Source organism: Balaenoptera physalus (genome assembly GCF_965194825.1).
Source record: "Balaenoptera physalus genome assembly, chromosome: 2".
Taxonomy (NCBI): domain Eukaryota; kingdom Metazoa; phylum Chordata; class Mammalia; order Artiodactyla; family Balaenopteridae; genus Balaenoptera; species Balaenoptera physalus.
In genome coordinates this window covers 161,121,051-161,139,621 of record NC_138883.1, presented here as the reverse complement: position 1 = coordinate 161,139,621, position 18,571 = coordinate 161,121,051, and the positions used below count along the sequence as shown (strand labels likewise).

The following is an 18,571-nucleotide window of genomic DNA, read 5'->3' as shown; positions in this document are numbered from 1 at the left end:
GTCAGGGAACTAGATCTTGCATGCCGCAACGAAGATCCCGCACTGGCAATGAAGATCCTGGCAATGAAGATCTCAAGTGCTGCAACTAAGACCCTGTGTAGCCAAATAAATAAATAAATAAATATTGGGCTTCCCTGGTGGCGCAGTGGTTAAGAATCCGCCTGCCAGTGCAGGGGACACAGGTTTGAGCCCTGGTCTGGGAAGATCCCACATGCTGCGGAGCAACTAAGCCCGTGCGCCACAACTACTGAGCCTGCGCTCTAGAGCCCACGAGCCACAACTACTGAGCCTGTGTGCCACAACTATGGAAGCCCACGCGCCTAGAGCCCGTGCTCCACAACAAGAGAGGCCACTGCAATGAGAAGCCCGCACACCGCAACAAAGAGCAGCCCCCGCTCGACACAACTAGAGAAAGCCCACGCACAGTAACGAAGACCCAACACAGCCAAAAATAAAACAAATAAAATAAAATAAATAAATTTTAAAAGCTAATGTTAATAAATAAATATTTTAATTAATTTGAAAAAAAAACAGTGATGCTTATTCACAAGGACTTATTCACAAAGGACTTATTCACAAAGGACTACAGATTTTCTGAAGTTCCACATGGATAATTTAAAGATTCAAAGATCTACTCCTTGCCAGACCCTAAGGGAGACACTAGGGACACAGTGATGAACCAAACAGATGAGGTTTCTGTCATCATTAAACTTACCTCTAAGAGAAGGAACAGGCATTAAATAAGTAAACAAACAAACAAATATAATCACAAATTTGTCACATGTCACAGATAAAAGCAAGGAAGAGGTGGCAAAAAATATTTCTAGATTTAAAAGAAAGATATCACTGCTCCTTTTTGCAAAAGCAACATCCATGGAGTAGAAGGAGACAAAATCAAACCACAATGGACTGAGGCATATAGATGTTTCAAGGAAGAAGATGCCACAAGATGACAGATTCAAGAACTTAGGCTGTGAACTGTCAAGAGAGAAAAGGTAATATCTCAAAATAATTGGTAAGGAATGCTTTTTTTAAGATGGGGGGAAAATACTTAATGTTGATTAGAGGGGGAATTCAAGAGAGGCTGAATATAAGAGAAAGAATGGATGATTAGCTATGATGACTAATAATGCCAACGTTTTATATCCAGGTCTTAGGCTAAATGCTTTACATGCAATTCTTTACTTCATCTCTAAGGTCAGCTCTATAGTCCCAATTTTGCATATGAGAAAACTAAACTCAAAAAAGTTAGGTTATCTGATCAAATCACATGCTGGCAGAACTAGGATTCAAACCCAGATTTTTATGACTTCGAAGCAGACCATACCACACTGTCTCATTCAAAAAATACTTTTCAAACCACCTCTTAAGCTCTGGTTAACTACATACAGAGCATACACAGATGAGGAGCTCCTGGGGTGCAATCGGTCGGGGCGTGGTACTTACACAGGATGGTCTTTACCTTCAAAGAGAGAGGGGGCTTCCCTGGTGGTGCAGTGGTTGAGAATCCACCTGCCAATGCAGGGGACACGGGTTCGAGCCCTGGTCTGGGAAGATCCCACATGCCGCGGAGCAACTAAGCCTGTGCGCCACAACTACTGAGCCTGTGCGTCTGGAGCCTGTGCTCCGCAACAAGAGAGGCCGCAATAGTGAGAGGCCCGCGCACCACGATGAAGAGTGGCCCCCGCTCGCCGCAACTGGAGAAAGCCCTCGCACATAAACGAAGACCCAACACAGCCAAAAATAAATAAATAAATAAAATTTAAAAAAAAAAAGAGAGAGAGAGGAAGGGGAGACAGACATGTATCGATACCTCAAGTCACTGACACAAGGAGGAGCAAGTAAGACGGCACAGTACAGACTGCGTCAGTAACCCTACCCTGACCTAATCAGTGAAGGCTTCATCTGGTGCTTATGTTAAGCAGAACAGAGATGAACAAAGTTAATTCCAAGTAAGACAAACAAATTACGGAAAAGCAAAGAAGCACAAAATTGCATGCTGTGTTTGGAACACTTCAAGAAGTTGAGCATGGCAGGAATGTGATGAGAGTTGGAAGAGACCAGACCAAAGGGCCTTTTATGCCACGCTAAGGTATCTGAGGTTTAAACCACAGGAAGTGAAAAACCATTTCCAGGCTTTGAAACAAGATTAGGCAACTGTAAAGACCCAGCAACTGATTAGGAGGTTCAAGCTATAGCCTGGTGAATGGCTTACAGACAACCAAAAGGTCAGAAGATCTGGAAAGAAACTCCCAAACTAACCGCTTATAATCAAAACAGAAGAAAGAGGGTTCCAAAGTCCCTTTTTGAGAAATGTAGCCCTTATTCTAAGTGAGATGAGACCAGTCCCCAGTTATTACTATTGATTAGGACAGAACTAAAATATGGTTTAGCCCAAACTGTGATCAACAGGTAGGGGTTTGGAGGTTTGCTTCCTCAACACCACAAAGAGACTATCTGAGGCAGAATATGGGCTTGGGTGACTCATTTCTCCAAAAAGCATATTGAACAGAGGCAGGATAGCCTGCTGTCTGCCTTAAAAGTAAAGAACAGAGTCTCCAGTTTCCAAAGGATCCTCTTTCGCTTGCTTCAAGGCTTAATCACATCAGTCTGCCATCTAATGATGGTTAGGAAGACTGATACTCTCTTTTTCTGCTAAACATGCTGCTCTGATTCAGGAGCTGCATATTTCCCACCAAGCAGGTAACAGAAGCAGAGAAGCAACAAAAGGATACACCTACTCCCCTAATGAAACACAAGCTGTCATTCAGCTTTATCAATGAAACCAAATCAAAGAGAAATGAACTACAATTTAGAACTTCAGATTTATTTTTCCAAACTAACCTCCAGGTACATTCCTCATTCCAAACAAAACCTACATCCTAGTCACCCTGAACAAGCCATCATGTCTTTGTCTAACGCCACTGCCTCAGACTGGAATGCATATGCACTCCATGTCAATATGATAAATGCACAGGCTCCCTTCAAACCCCAACTTAAATGTCACTCCTTCAACGCCACCCAAACTACATGCCCACAGGACTTTTTTCTCTATTCAAATGTTTATTAAATATTTCCATGTATTGTATTGAAGAGTATACAGACCAACCCCTCCTAAACAGAAATTTTAACAAACACTTACTGAATGCTAAGCATATGGCAGGTTTAGTGCTAGGTTCTAGAATTTTTTAAATTGAATAACAATACAATCTGCTGCCTTTCAAAAACTCCCCAACTACAATAAAAAACATACATAGTAAAGGTAGCATTTAGGGTAAATGGATAAGGAAAAAAAGAGAAATAAGACCAGAATGAAAATCAATGCAATGGATGAAAATCAATTCTACACACACTCTTCCATAAAACTGAAGAGGAGGGAATACTGTCCAACATATTTTGTAAGACCAGAACTACACTAGCACCAAAACCACAGACCAATAACCACTGGTATGTATATTTTACCAAACACACAAAAAAACTAAAAAAAAAAAAGAAGAGTAGGCTTACTGAACCCAAAGCTAAAGCTGAAAGTGGTAATGACTAGTCAGTCAGTAAGAAGATGAGTAAGGACTCCATATTTCTAGGCTACCTATTGATACTATACTGCCAGTTAATTAAATGTGAATTTAAAGCTTTTTACAAGCTGTTACCTGTGAGATATGATTGATGGAAGACTCCATTCTCCGAAGCTGAGAGGCTTGGATGTCCAGCAATTGGAGTACATTGTTAGCCAATGCATTTATTTGATAAGCAACACTAGCTAGGGATTGGGTTGTGTAGGCTTTGGTCTCTTCTAAAGCTTTTCTCTTGTCTGTAGCCTGAAATAAGAACAAAAACAACCAATATTTATTTAGGTTAACATTCATTAAACATCTGTTCTGTAGAAAGGCAGAGTTATAATTATATTTTTTAATAGAAAAGCCCAACTGAATCAAAAAATGTATCGGACCAGTCTGATGAACCACAAAGCACTCTACCCTTGGACCCTAATAAAGGCATGTGCCTCAGGTCCTATTGCTCACTCTCTGCCTGCACCCTGCACTGACCTCCCCACGTGTCCCCTAAAGACATGCTGTGTATCTCCTCCAGGACCTGTGAGTAATAAATGTCTCTATTTCACTTTCCCTTCTAGTCTTTTGTTGAACCTTGAGCTCACCATCCATGACACCCTGGGGCTCTACTTAACAAATGTTAATTTAACAAAAAAAAATCACATCTACTAGTCCAATGATATGGACTAAATCCATTCTACCTTACATTCCTGTTTACATTAATCACCATCAGAAATCCAAACCCCCCATTAACCATTACAACCAAGCTTCTCATCTCCACAAAAACTACTGTAAATCTTATGACCCCAACCTTTACCCATCCATTCTTCCCAAACTCTAGTACACAACTCAGAGTCAGACAGTAAGAAATGTTCAGAGACAAAGTTCAGAGCAAAATTCAAAGACAAGTGATAAACCCTGGGGGGCGGGGGGAGGTGGGGGGAATGGATGGGGGAGGGGAGCAGGGTGGCCAGCAACTTGTATCACAATTAATATGTAATCTAAAAATTAAAAGGCCAAGAATAAATAGAAACAATGGAATAGAGATCTAACAGTTCAAAAAAAAAAGAATAGCAATGCAACCACTCTTAACCATTTTTAAAAACATTCAACATCGCTCATCATAGACAAGAAATGCAGATGCAAACTAATATGAGATACTATTTCTCACCTATCCATCCAGCAAAAATCCAAAAGTGGGACAAGGTACTCTGCAAAGTTGTGGGAAAGACTCTCTGATACACTGCTGGTGATAGCCAGCAAAATTACACATGGACTTATTTTCTGTGCCAGTAATTTCACTTTTAGGAATCTATCTCAAATAATCACTGGCAAAAATATTATGTAATTATTCATTACAGCACTATTTGCAATAGAAAAGACTAGAATCAACCGATATAACCAGCGATGGGGGATTGCTTGAATAAACTATGGGACCTCCAAACAGCAGAGTACTATACAGCTGTAAGAAGGAACGTTGAGGGATGTCGTTATTACCACTACCTTCCATCTCCAGAATACTGCTAAGGTGAAAAAAAAAAATACAAGATAGAAAATAAAAATGTTTATTGAATGCTACTACTTAAGAAATGGGGAAAGATAAATAAATATATGTTTTTATTTTTTAAGAAAAAAGGATAAAACATAACATCTTTAAAAAATAATTACATATGGGGTCGGGGTAAATAGGTTGGTGAGAACATGGATAAGATTCTTTAAACACACCTTGCTTTTAGATTTGTTTTTGGAACTATGTAAATAATTCACACAATTATAACAAAATTAAATTTTAAAAAGGAATTTCCCAAAATTAAATGTAAAATTAATCAAATGAGCCTAACCGTGCATCTAATTAGTGGCTTAACCAGAAAGAAAATATCCTAAAAGTGGCTTCAAAGCACAGAAATTTGATTGTACATTCTTAATGGGGCTTATCCTTAGGACGAAAACAACTGAAAGAGGAAAACAAAAAAATACTAAAGCTGTTTTCAATCACTTTGTTGCTGATGGTCGTTTTGGAATTATTATCCTGAGACTGTTGTTTGTGTAGTGTGGGACAAAGCAAGTCATTACTTATGTTTAAGTCATTGAGACCTGAGATGTTTGGCATAATTCAAAAGAGATTCTGATGAAAGAAGAATGAAGTTAAGAAAAAACCTATAGTTCTGGATTTAAACTGAAAGCATTCATTTGAACCTAATTTTGATTTTATCACGTATTATATATCAATATCCTAGCTCTGTCCAACGAAAAGGCCTAAATGTAAAACGTGGTGACTGTAGTTAACACTGTACTGCATAATTGAAATTTGCTAAAAGGGTAGAACTTACCTGTTTTCTCAGCAAAAGAAAAAAAAAAAATATATACATGAAGTGATGGATGTGTTAACTAAGTATTGTCAATGGAATGATAGCAGATACGGGTGCTACTTCCAGGCCTAGACGTAAAAACTTCCCATGCGTCTTCCGACGCAATGGTTAAAGTAAAATGTAGCCCTACCAAAAAAATAAAGCTGTATTTAACAGAAACCATTTTACACTGCTTCTATTTTAAATTTAAATTTAAAATAATTAAAATCAAATAAAATTTTAAAATTCATTTTCCCAAACTAGCCACATGTTAAAGTGCTCAAGAGCCATATGTAGATTGTGGCCTTACTGGAGACAGTGCAGTTCTAGTCACAGTTAATTTCCTCTATAGACCATGGATTTAAAAGTTAAATCTGCACAAGAATTACTGCTGTCACTTATTTCAGGTTTGTAAGTTTAGTATCCAATAGTTGGTCTCCCTCATTCTTTGGTGCTTTTCCTGTATTAACTACCAAGCAGCCTTAGTATGTTCCAAAAGATCACACGAAATGGATTATAAACCAGAAGACAAATAGCCAGCACTTCTCCAAGAAGCTAAAACAAACACTGTTAATCAATTATAGCAGTCTTCCTACAAAAGTCTAAATACTTTTAACTAATCACTCTAGGAGCTGACACGTGATATGTAACCCATTTGCCATCCCTGTCTTACGCCACTTATGAAATTTGCTTAAAATGGAAATAAACATATTCAGCTTTAAAGGAAAAGTTAATTATTTAAAAGAGCTAAACTCAAAATAAACAATGTAGCCAAGAACTAAACAGGAAATTCCTTAGATAACTGAATTTTCTGAAGAGCCCATATATAAAACTAGCTCTCTTCTTCCTCATTTATCCACCTGTGGATACCAAGCTTAGCTAAAGAAACTTTTCAAGTAAAACTACTCCTATTAAGTCCTTTTCTTGTCCCTCAAGGTAACTACACAGGCAAAATAATCTCTTGTTTTTCACTCCCTAAAGTGGAAATTATGAGTTATAAGCAATCGCTCTCATACCTATACATTTATTTTATTTAGTTAGTTATTTATTTATTTTTTTAAAGGAATTCCTTTATTTATTTATTAATGTTTGGTTGTGTTGGGTCTTCGTTTCTGTGCGAGGGCTTTCTCCAGTTGCGGCAAGCGGGGGCCACTCTTCATCGCGGTGCGCGGGCCTCTCACTATCGCGGCCTCTCTTGTTGCGGAGCACAAGCTCCAGACGCGCAGGCTCAGTAATTGTGGCTCACGGGCCTAGTTGCTCCGCGGCATGTGGGATCTTCCCAGACCAGGGCTCGAACCCGTGTCCCCTGCATTGGCAGGCAGATTCTCAGCCACTGCGCCACCAGGGAAGCCCTATACATTTATTTTTAACCACACTTCCTCTCCCTCGTTCTCAACCTTCACATATGACCACAAGAAAAACCTTTCTACCTCTATTACAAGTAATTACTTAAACCCCAAAAGAGACAGAGAGAACATCCTCGTCATGAGTATGCTTAAAAAGTAATGCAGGTATTCCCTGGTGGCACAGTGGTTAAGAATCTGCCTGCCAATGCAGGGGACACGGGTTCAAGCCCTGGTCCAGGAAGATCCCACGTGCCGCAGAGCAACTAAGCCCGTGAGCCACAACTACTGAGCCCACGTGCCACAACTACTGAAGCCCATGTGCCTAGAGCCCATGCTCGACAACAAGAGAAGCCACCACAGTGAGAAGCCTGCGCTCACCACAACTAGAGAAAGCCCACGTGCAGCAACAAAGACCCAACGCAGCCAAAAATAAAATTAATTAATTAAAAAATTTAAAAAGTAATGCATTCTAAGTGAAAAAAAATACTATATGGTTTCATTTTTGCCTGCTTTTTTAACAAAGAGAGAGAGAAAATTTAAAAATTAATGTACCGTGGTCCTATCATTCAAATTGACCTTGTTAACGGTTTAGTGTATTTTCTTCAAGTCTCTCAAGTACATGTATGTATACAAGAATGTAAAACTTATCATACTCTATAGCTACATAACCTTTTTTCATTTAAAAATATACCATGAGCATTTTCCCATGTGCTATTTTTCTCTTCCTATTCTTTTTTAAAAAACAATTTTCAATAGGTTCTTGATTATGGCAGTAACTGTTTGTTGCCTACTCTCATTTTAATTCCTCTAATATTAAGACCCTGATTTTAATCAGGGCATCAATGCAAAAAGCAAGTTCAAATCCAACTTCCTCTATCTAAATAACCAAACAAGAGATGGCATTATTTCGTAGTTGTAGGAATTCAATGGAAAACATGTACAGTGAATTACAAATATCTCCTACTGTTCCCCTGGTTAGCAGAGTCTTATATATATGTAGAAAGAATAATATGATAACCCCATGTATCTGTCCTTCAACTTCAATAAATGTCATATTTAGTTTTAAAAATTCACATTTTACTTGGTTTTATAATGTTTGCAAAGTTTTATATCTAAAATATATTAAAAATTAAGTTTCACTGATTTTTAAATGAAGTCAGGACCCTTCTTAGAAAATATCTTAAAATACCCATTTTAATATAGATTTTTTTTAAGGAACTGCTTTTCTTTTTTTTATATAAATTTATTTATTTTATTTTTGGCTGCGTTGGGTCTTCATTGCTGCGTGCAGGCTTTCTCTGGTTGCGGCGAGCGGGGGCTACTCTTTGTTGCGGTGCACAGCTTCTCATTGCAGTGGCTTCTCTTGTTGTGGAGCATGGGCTCTATGCATGTGGGCTTCAGTAGTTGTGGCACACGGGCTCAGTAGTTGTGGCTGACGGGCTCTAGAGCGCAGGCTCAGTAGTTGTGGCACACAGGCTTAGTTGCTCCGTGGCATGTGGGATCTTCCCGGACCAGGGCTCGAACGCGTGTCCCCTGAATTGGCAGGCGGATTCTTAACCACTGCGCCACCAGGGAAGCCCTAGATATTTTTACATCATATGAAATAAATACCAAAACACCAATACTGTCATTGTGCTCTAGCTCCACCTTAAATCTGTATTCCTCAAACACTACTACTGTTGATTTATTAAAAGTACTTGTTTATTGGGAATTTCCTGGAGGTCCAGTGGTTAGGACTCTGTGCTATCACTGCAGAGGGCGCAGGTTTGATCCCTGGTTGAGGAACTAAGATCCCGCAAGACACGCAGTGAGGCCAAAAGAAAAAAAAGTACTTGTTTATTTATTTTACAAGTCTAATACAACTAATCACCTTCTCCCAACTCTTCTCTGTAACATTTTAGCTGTATAATTAAGTTCCAAACAAACACTAACCTATAAACTAACTTTAAGAGCATCATTTCTAATATAGGGCCCAACTACTGAAAGATGTCCTACAGGGAAAACAGAGCCTATACCTAGCACATATCCTACAGTACTAGCCTAATAACATTTCAGAAAAATAGTATGACAAATTAAAATGTTCTCTTTCTTACTTACCTTGAACCCTTCTTTAAAGTCTGACAAGAGGATTTGAAAACAGTTTGTTTTCTTTGAGGAACAATAATTTCTCTGTGTCCTAACTGCAGGTGGTTTAATAACCCTGCTTAGGTAACAAAACAGGGGTCTCATGTGCATTTTTAAAAAAAAGTGTTAACCATCTTGCTTCTGTCTTTACCTTTCCTCCCAATCTTTGTAGAAATGTCACCACACTGTATCTGTTTAACAACTTCTAACTTAACTCTAATCCAAACTTGCCAGAAACTTTTCCAAAGTCAGTATTTTTCCCACAGAATATTTCAAATATTTAAATAAGGCTTTTCCAATGATAAAATGGAAGATATTTCATGATAATTCATTAAAAAATAACCCACATCTACCAAAAAACACCATATTTCAATGACTCCAACAAAACAGCTATGTCAGAGGCACCATTTTTATGTATCACTCAGAAAAAAACCTGCCAACTCAATTACGTCAGAATGCTTTCTTATGAAGAAATTTTATTTTATACTTACAGAAAATGCTCTTTGGGATTTATTTAGATGGTGAACTTTGTATATCACTCTTTTTTTTTTTTAAGTTTTTTAAAATTTATTTATTTATTCATTTTTAGCTGTGTTGGGTCTTCGCTTCTGTGCGAGGGCTTTCTCTAGTTGCGGCAAGTGGGGGCCACTCTTCATCGCGGTGCGTGGGCCTCTCACTATCGCGGCCTCTCTTGTTGCGGAGCACAGGCTCCAGACGCACAGGCTCAGTAGTTGTGGCTCATGGGCCCAGTTGCTCCGCGGCATGTGGGATCTTCCCAGACCAGGGCTCGAACCCGTATCCCCTGCATTGGCAGGCCGATTCTCAACCACTGCGCCACCAGGGAAGCCCTGTATATCACTCTTAATCATAGAGTAATGCCAGCTATAGAGCTCATTTTCAAATTTTTCCAACTTCCAAAACAAACCCTTTACATCTTTTGTTTTGTATGATTCAAGATGCAACCAAAGATTGTGCGCAGCTCTTGACAGGCATGTCTATTCAGTTTCCTTAAAACTAGAACATCCCCTCCCAACCCTGACCTTTTTTTTTCTTTCAAAACATAGACATTGGGCTTCCCTGGTGGCGCAGCGGTTAAGAATCTGCCTGCCAATGCAGGCGACACAGGTTCGAGCCCTGGTCCGGGAAGATCCCACATGCCGCGGAGCAACTAAGCCCGTGCACCACAACTACTGAGCCTGCAAGTCACAACTACTGAGCCCACGTGCCTAGAGCCCGTGCTCCGCAACAAGAGAAGCCACTGCAATGAGAAGCCCGCGCACCACAACGAAGAGTAGCCCCCACTCACCGCAACTAGAGAAAGCCCGCGCGCAGCAATGAAGACTCAACACAGCCAAAAATAAATAAATTAAATAAATAAATTAAAAAAAAAAAAAACCAAAGACATTATTTTAAAATTCCAGGCCAGCTGTCTTATAGGAAGTCCTACAACCTGGATTTGTCTGATTGTTTCCTCATGATCAGATTCAGATTAAACAGAGAGGCTGGAATAATATATAGGAGATGCTATGAACTTCCTACTACAAGTGATACATCTTTTAAAATAAGGTTCCACCTTTTTTCCCAGGACTTTCCTCCAAGCTCCTGACACTAATTCTGTAAACTTTGATGCTGGTGCTATCTTAATCTTACCAGGAGGTATCAAAAAAAAATTTTTTAAGAGAAAACCCAAGACTCTTTTCTTTCTTCAAATGGTCCTTAAATGGTTTGACTCTTTTCTTTCCTCAAATGGTCCTTAAATGGTTTGTTGACAGGTTGCAATAATACAGTTATACCAACAGCAAAACCATCCAAATTCATACAAAGACAACTGAGAACAATGACAACTGCTGCTTGGCTGATAGCTTTTTAAGGACAACATTAATTGTAAAATGCATCCCAGTTACAGAAATGTTAAAATGCGGGGGTGAGGAGAAAGTTTCTTATAACTGCTAAAATACACTCTATAAAGTTTAAGAACTCTTTTTTTTTAAAAGAAGTATGTTAATGTTAATGAGAAGGATTTAAAATGTCAACTTTTAATACCTGTAACAGGAGGAGTTTTATATACACAAAACAAAACATCTAATTTGCTGAAGGCCACCTAAGTATTTGGTTAGTTTGAGACTTGAGAAACTTTCCAGGAGGAATCCATAATCACTTCGTGGAGAGGTATGTGAGGATTCAGGAAAAAAGAGCACACGGGCCAAATCCTGGTTGCAGCCATGGGGATTAGGGTATGCATGCATACACTCAATACCTAGCTAACATAGAAAGGATCTAATTTTTCTCCAACACAATACCTATTCCAATAAAAGTAAAAAGGAAATAAAAAGAAACTCTACCAGGTTACAGCAAATATCCAGCAAGAAGAACAAATTTTTTGCATAACAGTTCAGGTTGAAACCTAGTCACTGTAAGCTCTAGCACAGCTCCTCCCCACCACCTCCCACTTAAAGTAACTGCTAACTGCCTAATAGTCCTTTCATTCCCAGCAAAATCCAGGGGCAATCCCTGCTGCCTGTTGTGTCACAGTTTTGAGGTACAGGAATGGGAGTTGTTGCACACGCTCTTCTTTAATTGAAGAGCTAACACAGAACAATCAACAGCTGGTACACTCATATATATACTTTTTTAAAAAATAAATTTATTTATTTTATTTATTTATTTTTGGCTGCATTGGGTCTTCATTGCTGCGTGCGGGCTTTCTCTAGTTGCGGCGCACGGGCTTCTCATTGCGGTGGCTTCTCTTGTTGCCGAGCACGGGCTCTAGGCTCACGGGCTTCAGTAGTTGTGGCACGTGGGCTCAGTAGTTGTGGCTCGCGGGCTCTAGAGTGCAGGCTCAGTAGTTGTGGCGCACGGGCTTCGTTGCTCTGCGGCATGTGGGATCTTCCTGGTCCAGGGCTCAAACTCATGTCCCCTGCATTGGCAGGCGGATTCTTAACCACTGCACCACCAGGGAAGCCCGTCAGCTGGTGTACTTATTAAATAACATTCCAAATTCAACTCTAACGTAGATTATGTTTTTAAACCTTCACAAGTCAATTTACAACTCCAGGGCATTTACAATAACTAAATAATTACGTTCTGAAATTTTAGGTTTTACCTGAATTATAGCCTCAGTCAATGAAACTTATCCCAGACTCATTCCTTTACCATCCTGTACCATACTACAGGATGGTAAAGGAATTATATTTATAAAAAACAGGCTTAATGAAAACCTGTAAAAACCCAGTTTTAGAAAGAGCAACTACATTTAAACACAAAATAAGTTAAATAAGTTAAATAATGTCAATGTATGTCAGTAAGTTAAATAAGTTAAATAATGTCAGTGTATTGTTGACAGAATATATTCCACAGGAGTCCAAGACACTGGGTTCCTTCCATCAACTCCTTCCATGTTAACTAATTATCTTCTCATATAATCTTATTTCTTCTTAAAAGGAATTAAACTGAAAAGAGCCATGATGATCAAGAGTGTTGCCTGGGCAAGCACTTTAACATTCTGCTGGAGGGTGCAATTAGACAATATGTATCACGGTTCTTTAAAATGCATATATTCTTCACTTCTAGGAATTACCCAAAAGAAATAAAAGGCCAAGTGCAACGAGACTGTATGCTCAATAATGTCCACACCTTTGTTTATAACAGCAAAAAAAAAAACCTAGAAACAATCTAAATGGCCAATGACTGATAGTTAAAATATTCAGGTATTAGAATGCCATGCAGTCAATAAAAGTGATCTAGGTATTTACCAACAAGGAAAATGCATTAAGTCAGAATTCAAACTGGAAAGTAGAACCACCATGAGTTACAGAATAAGAAATTACAGAATTTTACTTTACACAATTATAGGAGTAGCTGGGAAAGTTGTGAAGGTCCCAGAGGGAAGTATGAGGATCAGAGAGTCATCAAATAGTCTATCTGAGACACCCAACACATCCAGCTGCAGAAAAGCAACTGCAAAGGAAAGACTCATGGAGAGATCTGGGAAGCTGTAGGTCTCCCACCAGGTGAGTGGGCCTGATGCCACTGCTGATCAAATTATCAGCAACCAAGAAAGAGAGCTGGATGCAGAGCAAAGGAGACCAAGGTCAAGCTGGAACCCACCAACACCTCTGCATCTCTCACTGCATCTTACCACAAAAACCTTCAGAGGTTAGTGAGTGTTGCTTACACAAATTCTCTTTTAGCCAATTCTAACCCACAAACATGCAGGGAAGGAACCATACTATAACTATGCCATACACAATTCCACCTTAAGTAAACCGATACAGTACGAACCACCGTGATACCCTCTGTCAATACGGTACACACACACCTCTGTCATCATATTCAGCTCCTGAATAAAAACAACAGCAAAATCACGCTTCAGTCTAACATAATGCAACCATCCCTCATACAACCAAAAAGATGCCATCTCCCCAAAAGAGAGTACAAAGTCTACTTTCTCTTTGAGTAATGTTCTTTCCTTTCTTAGTTGAGTTGTACTTCCCCTTTGATATCCTGTAACTTAAATATTGAAATACAAGGTTAACGACTAATAACACATCTTAAGTTAAATACAGAAGAATGGGGGGGGCAGAGAATAGGTTACTATATACACAAATATTAAGATACAGAACAAATATTCATAACTACTAGAGTTTTCATTCTATAACTGGTCATGAGGTCATAGTTGGTGTTTATCATAATTTTCTTCTCCTACTATCCATTAAATATTTCATTTGCCCTCAGCAATCACCTCATATGGTTGTTGTTGCTTGCCTGGTGGGCTGACTCAAACCTTCTCTGCCATTAGCAGCCCTACTTGTACTGGGTTGTTTTAGTTTTCCATTAACTTTTTTATCATAGGAGACGGGAGTGGTAAACGGCACTCCAGAGGATCTCCTGCATTCCACACATACTCCTCTTTACCCCCAGTGTGTAGTAGCAACCCAATTTCCACTTGAGAGTCAGGATCAATCACAGTAACCAATACAGTAATCTCCTGCTTTGCCTGTTAGTTCACTGGCACAAGGAAGCCAAAGTGACTGGTGCTCAACTTCCAGTTTAATAGAACCAGTGCTGCATTCCCCAATAAAAGCATTCCTCTCTTTGGAACTAAGAACTCTAAACCAGCATGCCCCAGAGTTGTGGATACAGAAGAAAAATTTTTGGTAGTGGATCATTATGGGTAATAGTGAGAAAACATCACTTTGTTTCCACCTCTTGATTCCCTGACATATGAATGCTGGCTACAAGAGAAACCCCACCACACACCGGTGGCTGATTCAGAGACTAGACCACATCTTAGAGAACACTACCCCAACACTACGAAGAATTGCCACCAACTGGGCAGCGAGTCCTCAAAAGGACATTCCACTGTTCTATCAATTCAGCTCCTTCAGGCTAATGGGGAACATGGTAAGACCAGGGATTCCATGAACATGAGCCCAATGACACATTTCACTTGCTGTAAAATGAACTGCCTGGTCAGAAGCAATGTGATATGACATACCAAGACATAATTAAGGCATTCTGAAAGTCACAAAGAGTTTTGGCAGAAACAATGCAGGGAGGGAAAGCAAATCCATACCCAGAGTAAGCAGCTTTTTCAGGGAGAAAAAAGTGCTGTCCTCTCCATTATGGAAGTAGTCCAATGCAAACCACCTGCCACCAGATATCTGGCTGGTCCCTCCAGAGGAATGGTGCCCTCTTAGGGGGTCATTGGTGGCTCTCTGCTATTGGCAAGGTGGTCATTCAGCAGTAGCAGTAGCCAGGTTGGTCGGGTGAGTGGAAACCCATGTTTCTGAGTATATGCACAATCTCCATGCCTGCCACCATGGTGTCTTTTTCATGAGCTCGCTGGGCAAGGATAGAGGTGGACAGGGAAAGAGGGTGAAATCCAGAGGTAACGTCCTGTCCACCTGATCACTAAGATCCTTCTCTGCTGAGGTTGCTCTTTGATGGGCATTCACAATGAACACAAATATTACTCTGTGTCCATCTGGAAGCATATCTATATATCTGTTCCCCATACTTCCAATTATGTTCCTTCCAAGCCCATCATCAATTAGCCGAACGATTAGCTATTGCCATGAATTAGAGTGGGTCCACATCTCTAACCATCTCTTTCAAGACAAAACAACTAGGTGCACTGCTCAAAGATCTACCAGTGGGTTGCAAAAAGCATTTACTGTATAGCACAGGGAACTATATTCAATATCTTGTAATAACCTATAATGGAAAATAAACTAAAAGAAATATATATATACATATACATATATATATAAAACTGAATCACTTTGCTGTACACCTGAAACTAACATAGTATTGTGTATTAACTATATGTCAATTAAAAAAAAAGATCTACCCACTGGGAGAATTTCCCTTCACCACTGCCCTTCTGGGTAACTGCTGAGTGTGGCTATAATGCTACAGATGTCCATCTTCAGGTGGTACCAGCATATTATGTAGAACCATCTGTAAACTAGACCGAAGTGTTTTCTTCCTCAGTCAACTGGGACTCCTCATGAGGCCACAGGTGTGGGGTGAGAGTGAAGAAGCAAAGAAACAGGAGTATGAGTATACACCATATGGAGTACACACCACAAGAGAAGGTATATAAAATACTCAGTAATAAAAGCAAGATATAAAATGATTATGTACCTGCTTTTTTAAAAGAAATGTGTATACACCTCATAAAAGGTCTAAAAGGAAATGTATCAATACAGTAGTGGTCATCTCTGGGTGATTTTTAAATATTCTTTATATTTCTCTATATCCAATTTTTTAAATGATCATTACTCCAATAACAAAAAATAATGTTTTTTTTTTTAACTTTTTTTTTTTTTTTTTTTTTTATGGCTGTGTTGGCTCTTCGTTTCTGTGCGAGGGCTTTCTCTAGTTGCGGCAAGCGGAGGCCACTCCTCATCGCGGTGCGCCGGCCTCTCACTATCGCGGCCTCTCCTGCTGCGGAGCACAGGCTCCAGAAGCGCAGGCTCAGTAATTGTGGCTCACAGGCCCAGCCACTCCGCGGCATGTGGGATTTTCCCAGATCAGGGCTCGAACCCGTGTCCCCTGCATTAGCAGGCAGACTCTCAACCACTGCGCCACCAGGGAAGCCCATGATTATTTTTACAAAGAGAATTCTCTTGGTATAATCTTAAAGGGAAAAAAAACCAGAATATATATCTGTGTATATAGTGTGACCTAATTTTCTTTGGTATAATTAAATACCTACATAAGCTAACTCATCAGATAATGAGAGAAGATACATTAGCATGTTAACAGTTGGATTATAAATAATCTGTGTTTTCATCCTTATCCTTTTGTGACATTTCCAAATGTTCAACAATAACCACGTAACATTTTTGCAGACACCAGGAGACTAAGAAGAAGGCTGTCTTAGTAGAGCATGAGGGGGAAACAGAATTTGAATCCTTGATGACACTGAGCGAAAGAATTAATCAACAGTAGGATAATCTTACCTTGGAATTTCTTGTGATATAAAGTAATAATAAATGTTTCTTATTGTTTAATCTTAATTGAGATGAGTTTACTACCTGCAAACCTAACGCATCCTAAATGACTTAACTTTTATATGAGGGAGGGGGAGAGTAAGTTTCCCAAAAAGGGTCTTGGTTAAACTAGAAATTAACAATTTATAGTAATACTCCTAGTCATATAGACAAAAAAAAAATCTATTAGAATAACTTCCAAATTACCAAGACTATTTTCTAAACTAGTCCACTAATTTATAGCTGACTGTGTTATTCACTACAATTTATCTGAAAAATCAGCCTAGTTTGCCCATCCCACAAGGCAATTATATTTTAATCTGTATTAGTCTGCTCAGGCTGCCATAACAAAATACCACAGACTGACTGGCTTAAACAACAGAAATTTATTTTCTCACAGTTCTAGAGACTGGAAAATCCAAGATCAGGATTCTGTTTCTGGAGCTCTCTTCCTGGCTTGCAGAGACGGTCACCTTTCTCACTGTGTCCTCATCCTCTGGTGTCTCTTCCTCTTTTATAATAAGGACACCAGTTCTGTTGGACCAGAGCTCCACCCTATGACCTCATTTAACCTTAATCACCTCTTAAAGGCTCTATCTCCAACATAGTAGTTATATGGGGGGTTAGGGCTTCAACATATAAATTTAGGAGCAGGGGGCATAATTCAATCCATACTATCATTTTGCTTCTTGAACATTAAGAAATATATCCATCTTACGAATACCCAAAATGTACTCCTGATAGTAATACTTTTAACAGCATGTATTACTGGTTCTCAAAGCATTTTTCACATAGTAAACTAAGCAGACATCCTGGTTTCACAGATAAGGCACTATGTAAAGCTCAGAGATACTAATTTGTCCAAAGATCCCCTAAACGGTAAATGGTGGAGCTAGGACTGTGTACCACACAGCTCTTAATCTTGTCATATGCACTTAAAAGATAGGAATTTTATTTAACCTAATGTTCTGAACAACAGAAGCAGCTTGGGGTCAGAAAGAGGAAGGTCAGAAAGAGCAAAGGACAGGGTTCAAAGCAGAATGAAATTAACAGGAACATTAGCTTGGAGGTAAGCAAGCGTTAGTCAGCAGGCCCAACGGAGAAGGAAATATGCCACAAGGCTAGAGAAATCCTACAGACCCTTGAGGAATTTGGACTTCATCCTAAGGCTAAAGGGGAGCCACTGAAGGATTTTCAGAAAGAAAAGACATGACTAGTTTTTGGCTTTAGAAAGATCACCTCAGTTGCAGTTTTACAAAGTGGATTGGGAAAATACACACGAGAATGGAGACAGGAATTCTGTTATAATATGTACTCTGCACCACACACAAGAAAGTCATCTTTATGTTAAATAGCCCATGAAAACAACTAACAATGAGGAGAAAGAAATTTGGTGAGGTTAAGTAACTTGCCCAAAGGAGCACAGCTAGGAAGGAATAGAGCCACCAGGTCTCCAAAGGCCATGGTCTCCCCTATGCCACACTGCCTCCCAGTCTACAATTCTAAGAGTGAACAAAGTATAGTTCTAATGTGTCACAGTGAAACCACTGAAGTATTTCGTCTAAGATGAGCCACCCCAAGTCATCATTAACTAATCTGTGTACCACATGAATTTTAATTAACTAGAAGGGAAAAAAGAATAGAGTGAGAAAGCTGACTTTCTCCAGATAGCTGAGAATATTTCTGATCTACGAAACAATTAA

The 18,571-nt window shown here is 39.3% G+C and overlaps 1 protein-coding gene across 20 annotated transcripts in view; it reads right to left on the bottom strand.

Moving 5' to 3' along the window:
* Nucleotides 1-18,571, bottom strand: part of ABI1 (abl interactor 1) — a 96,600-nt gene that overhangs the window by 50,741 nt on the left and 27,288 nt on the right. For 14 of the 20 annotated variants that reach the window (XM_082449787.1, XM_082449789.1, XM_082449777.1 and 11 more), the window contains exon 2: nt 3,651-3,818. The exons of the other annotated variants lie outside the window; for them this stretch is intronic. In XM_082449787.1, the coding sequence (XP_082305913.1) occupies nt 3,651-3,818 (168 nt within the window). The remainder of the gene's footprint in view (nt 1-3,650; nt 3,819-18,571) is intronic. 20 annotated transcript variants of the gene reach the window in all.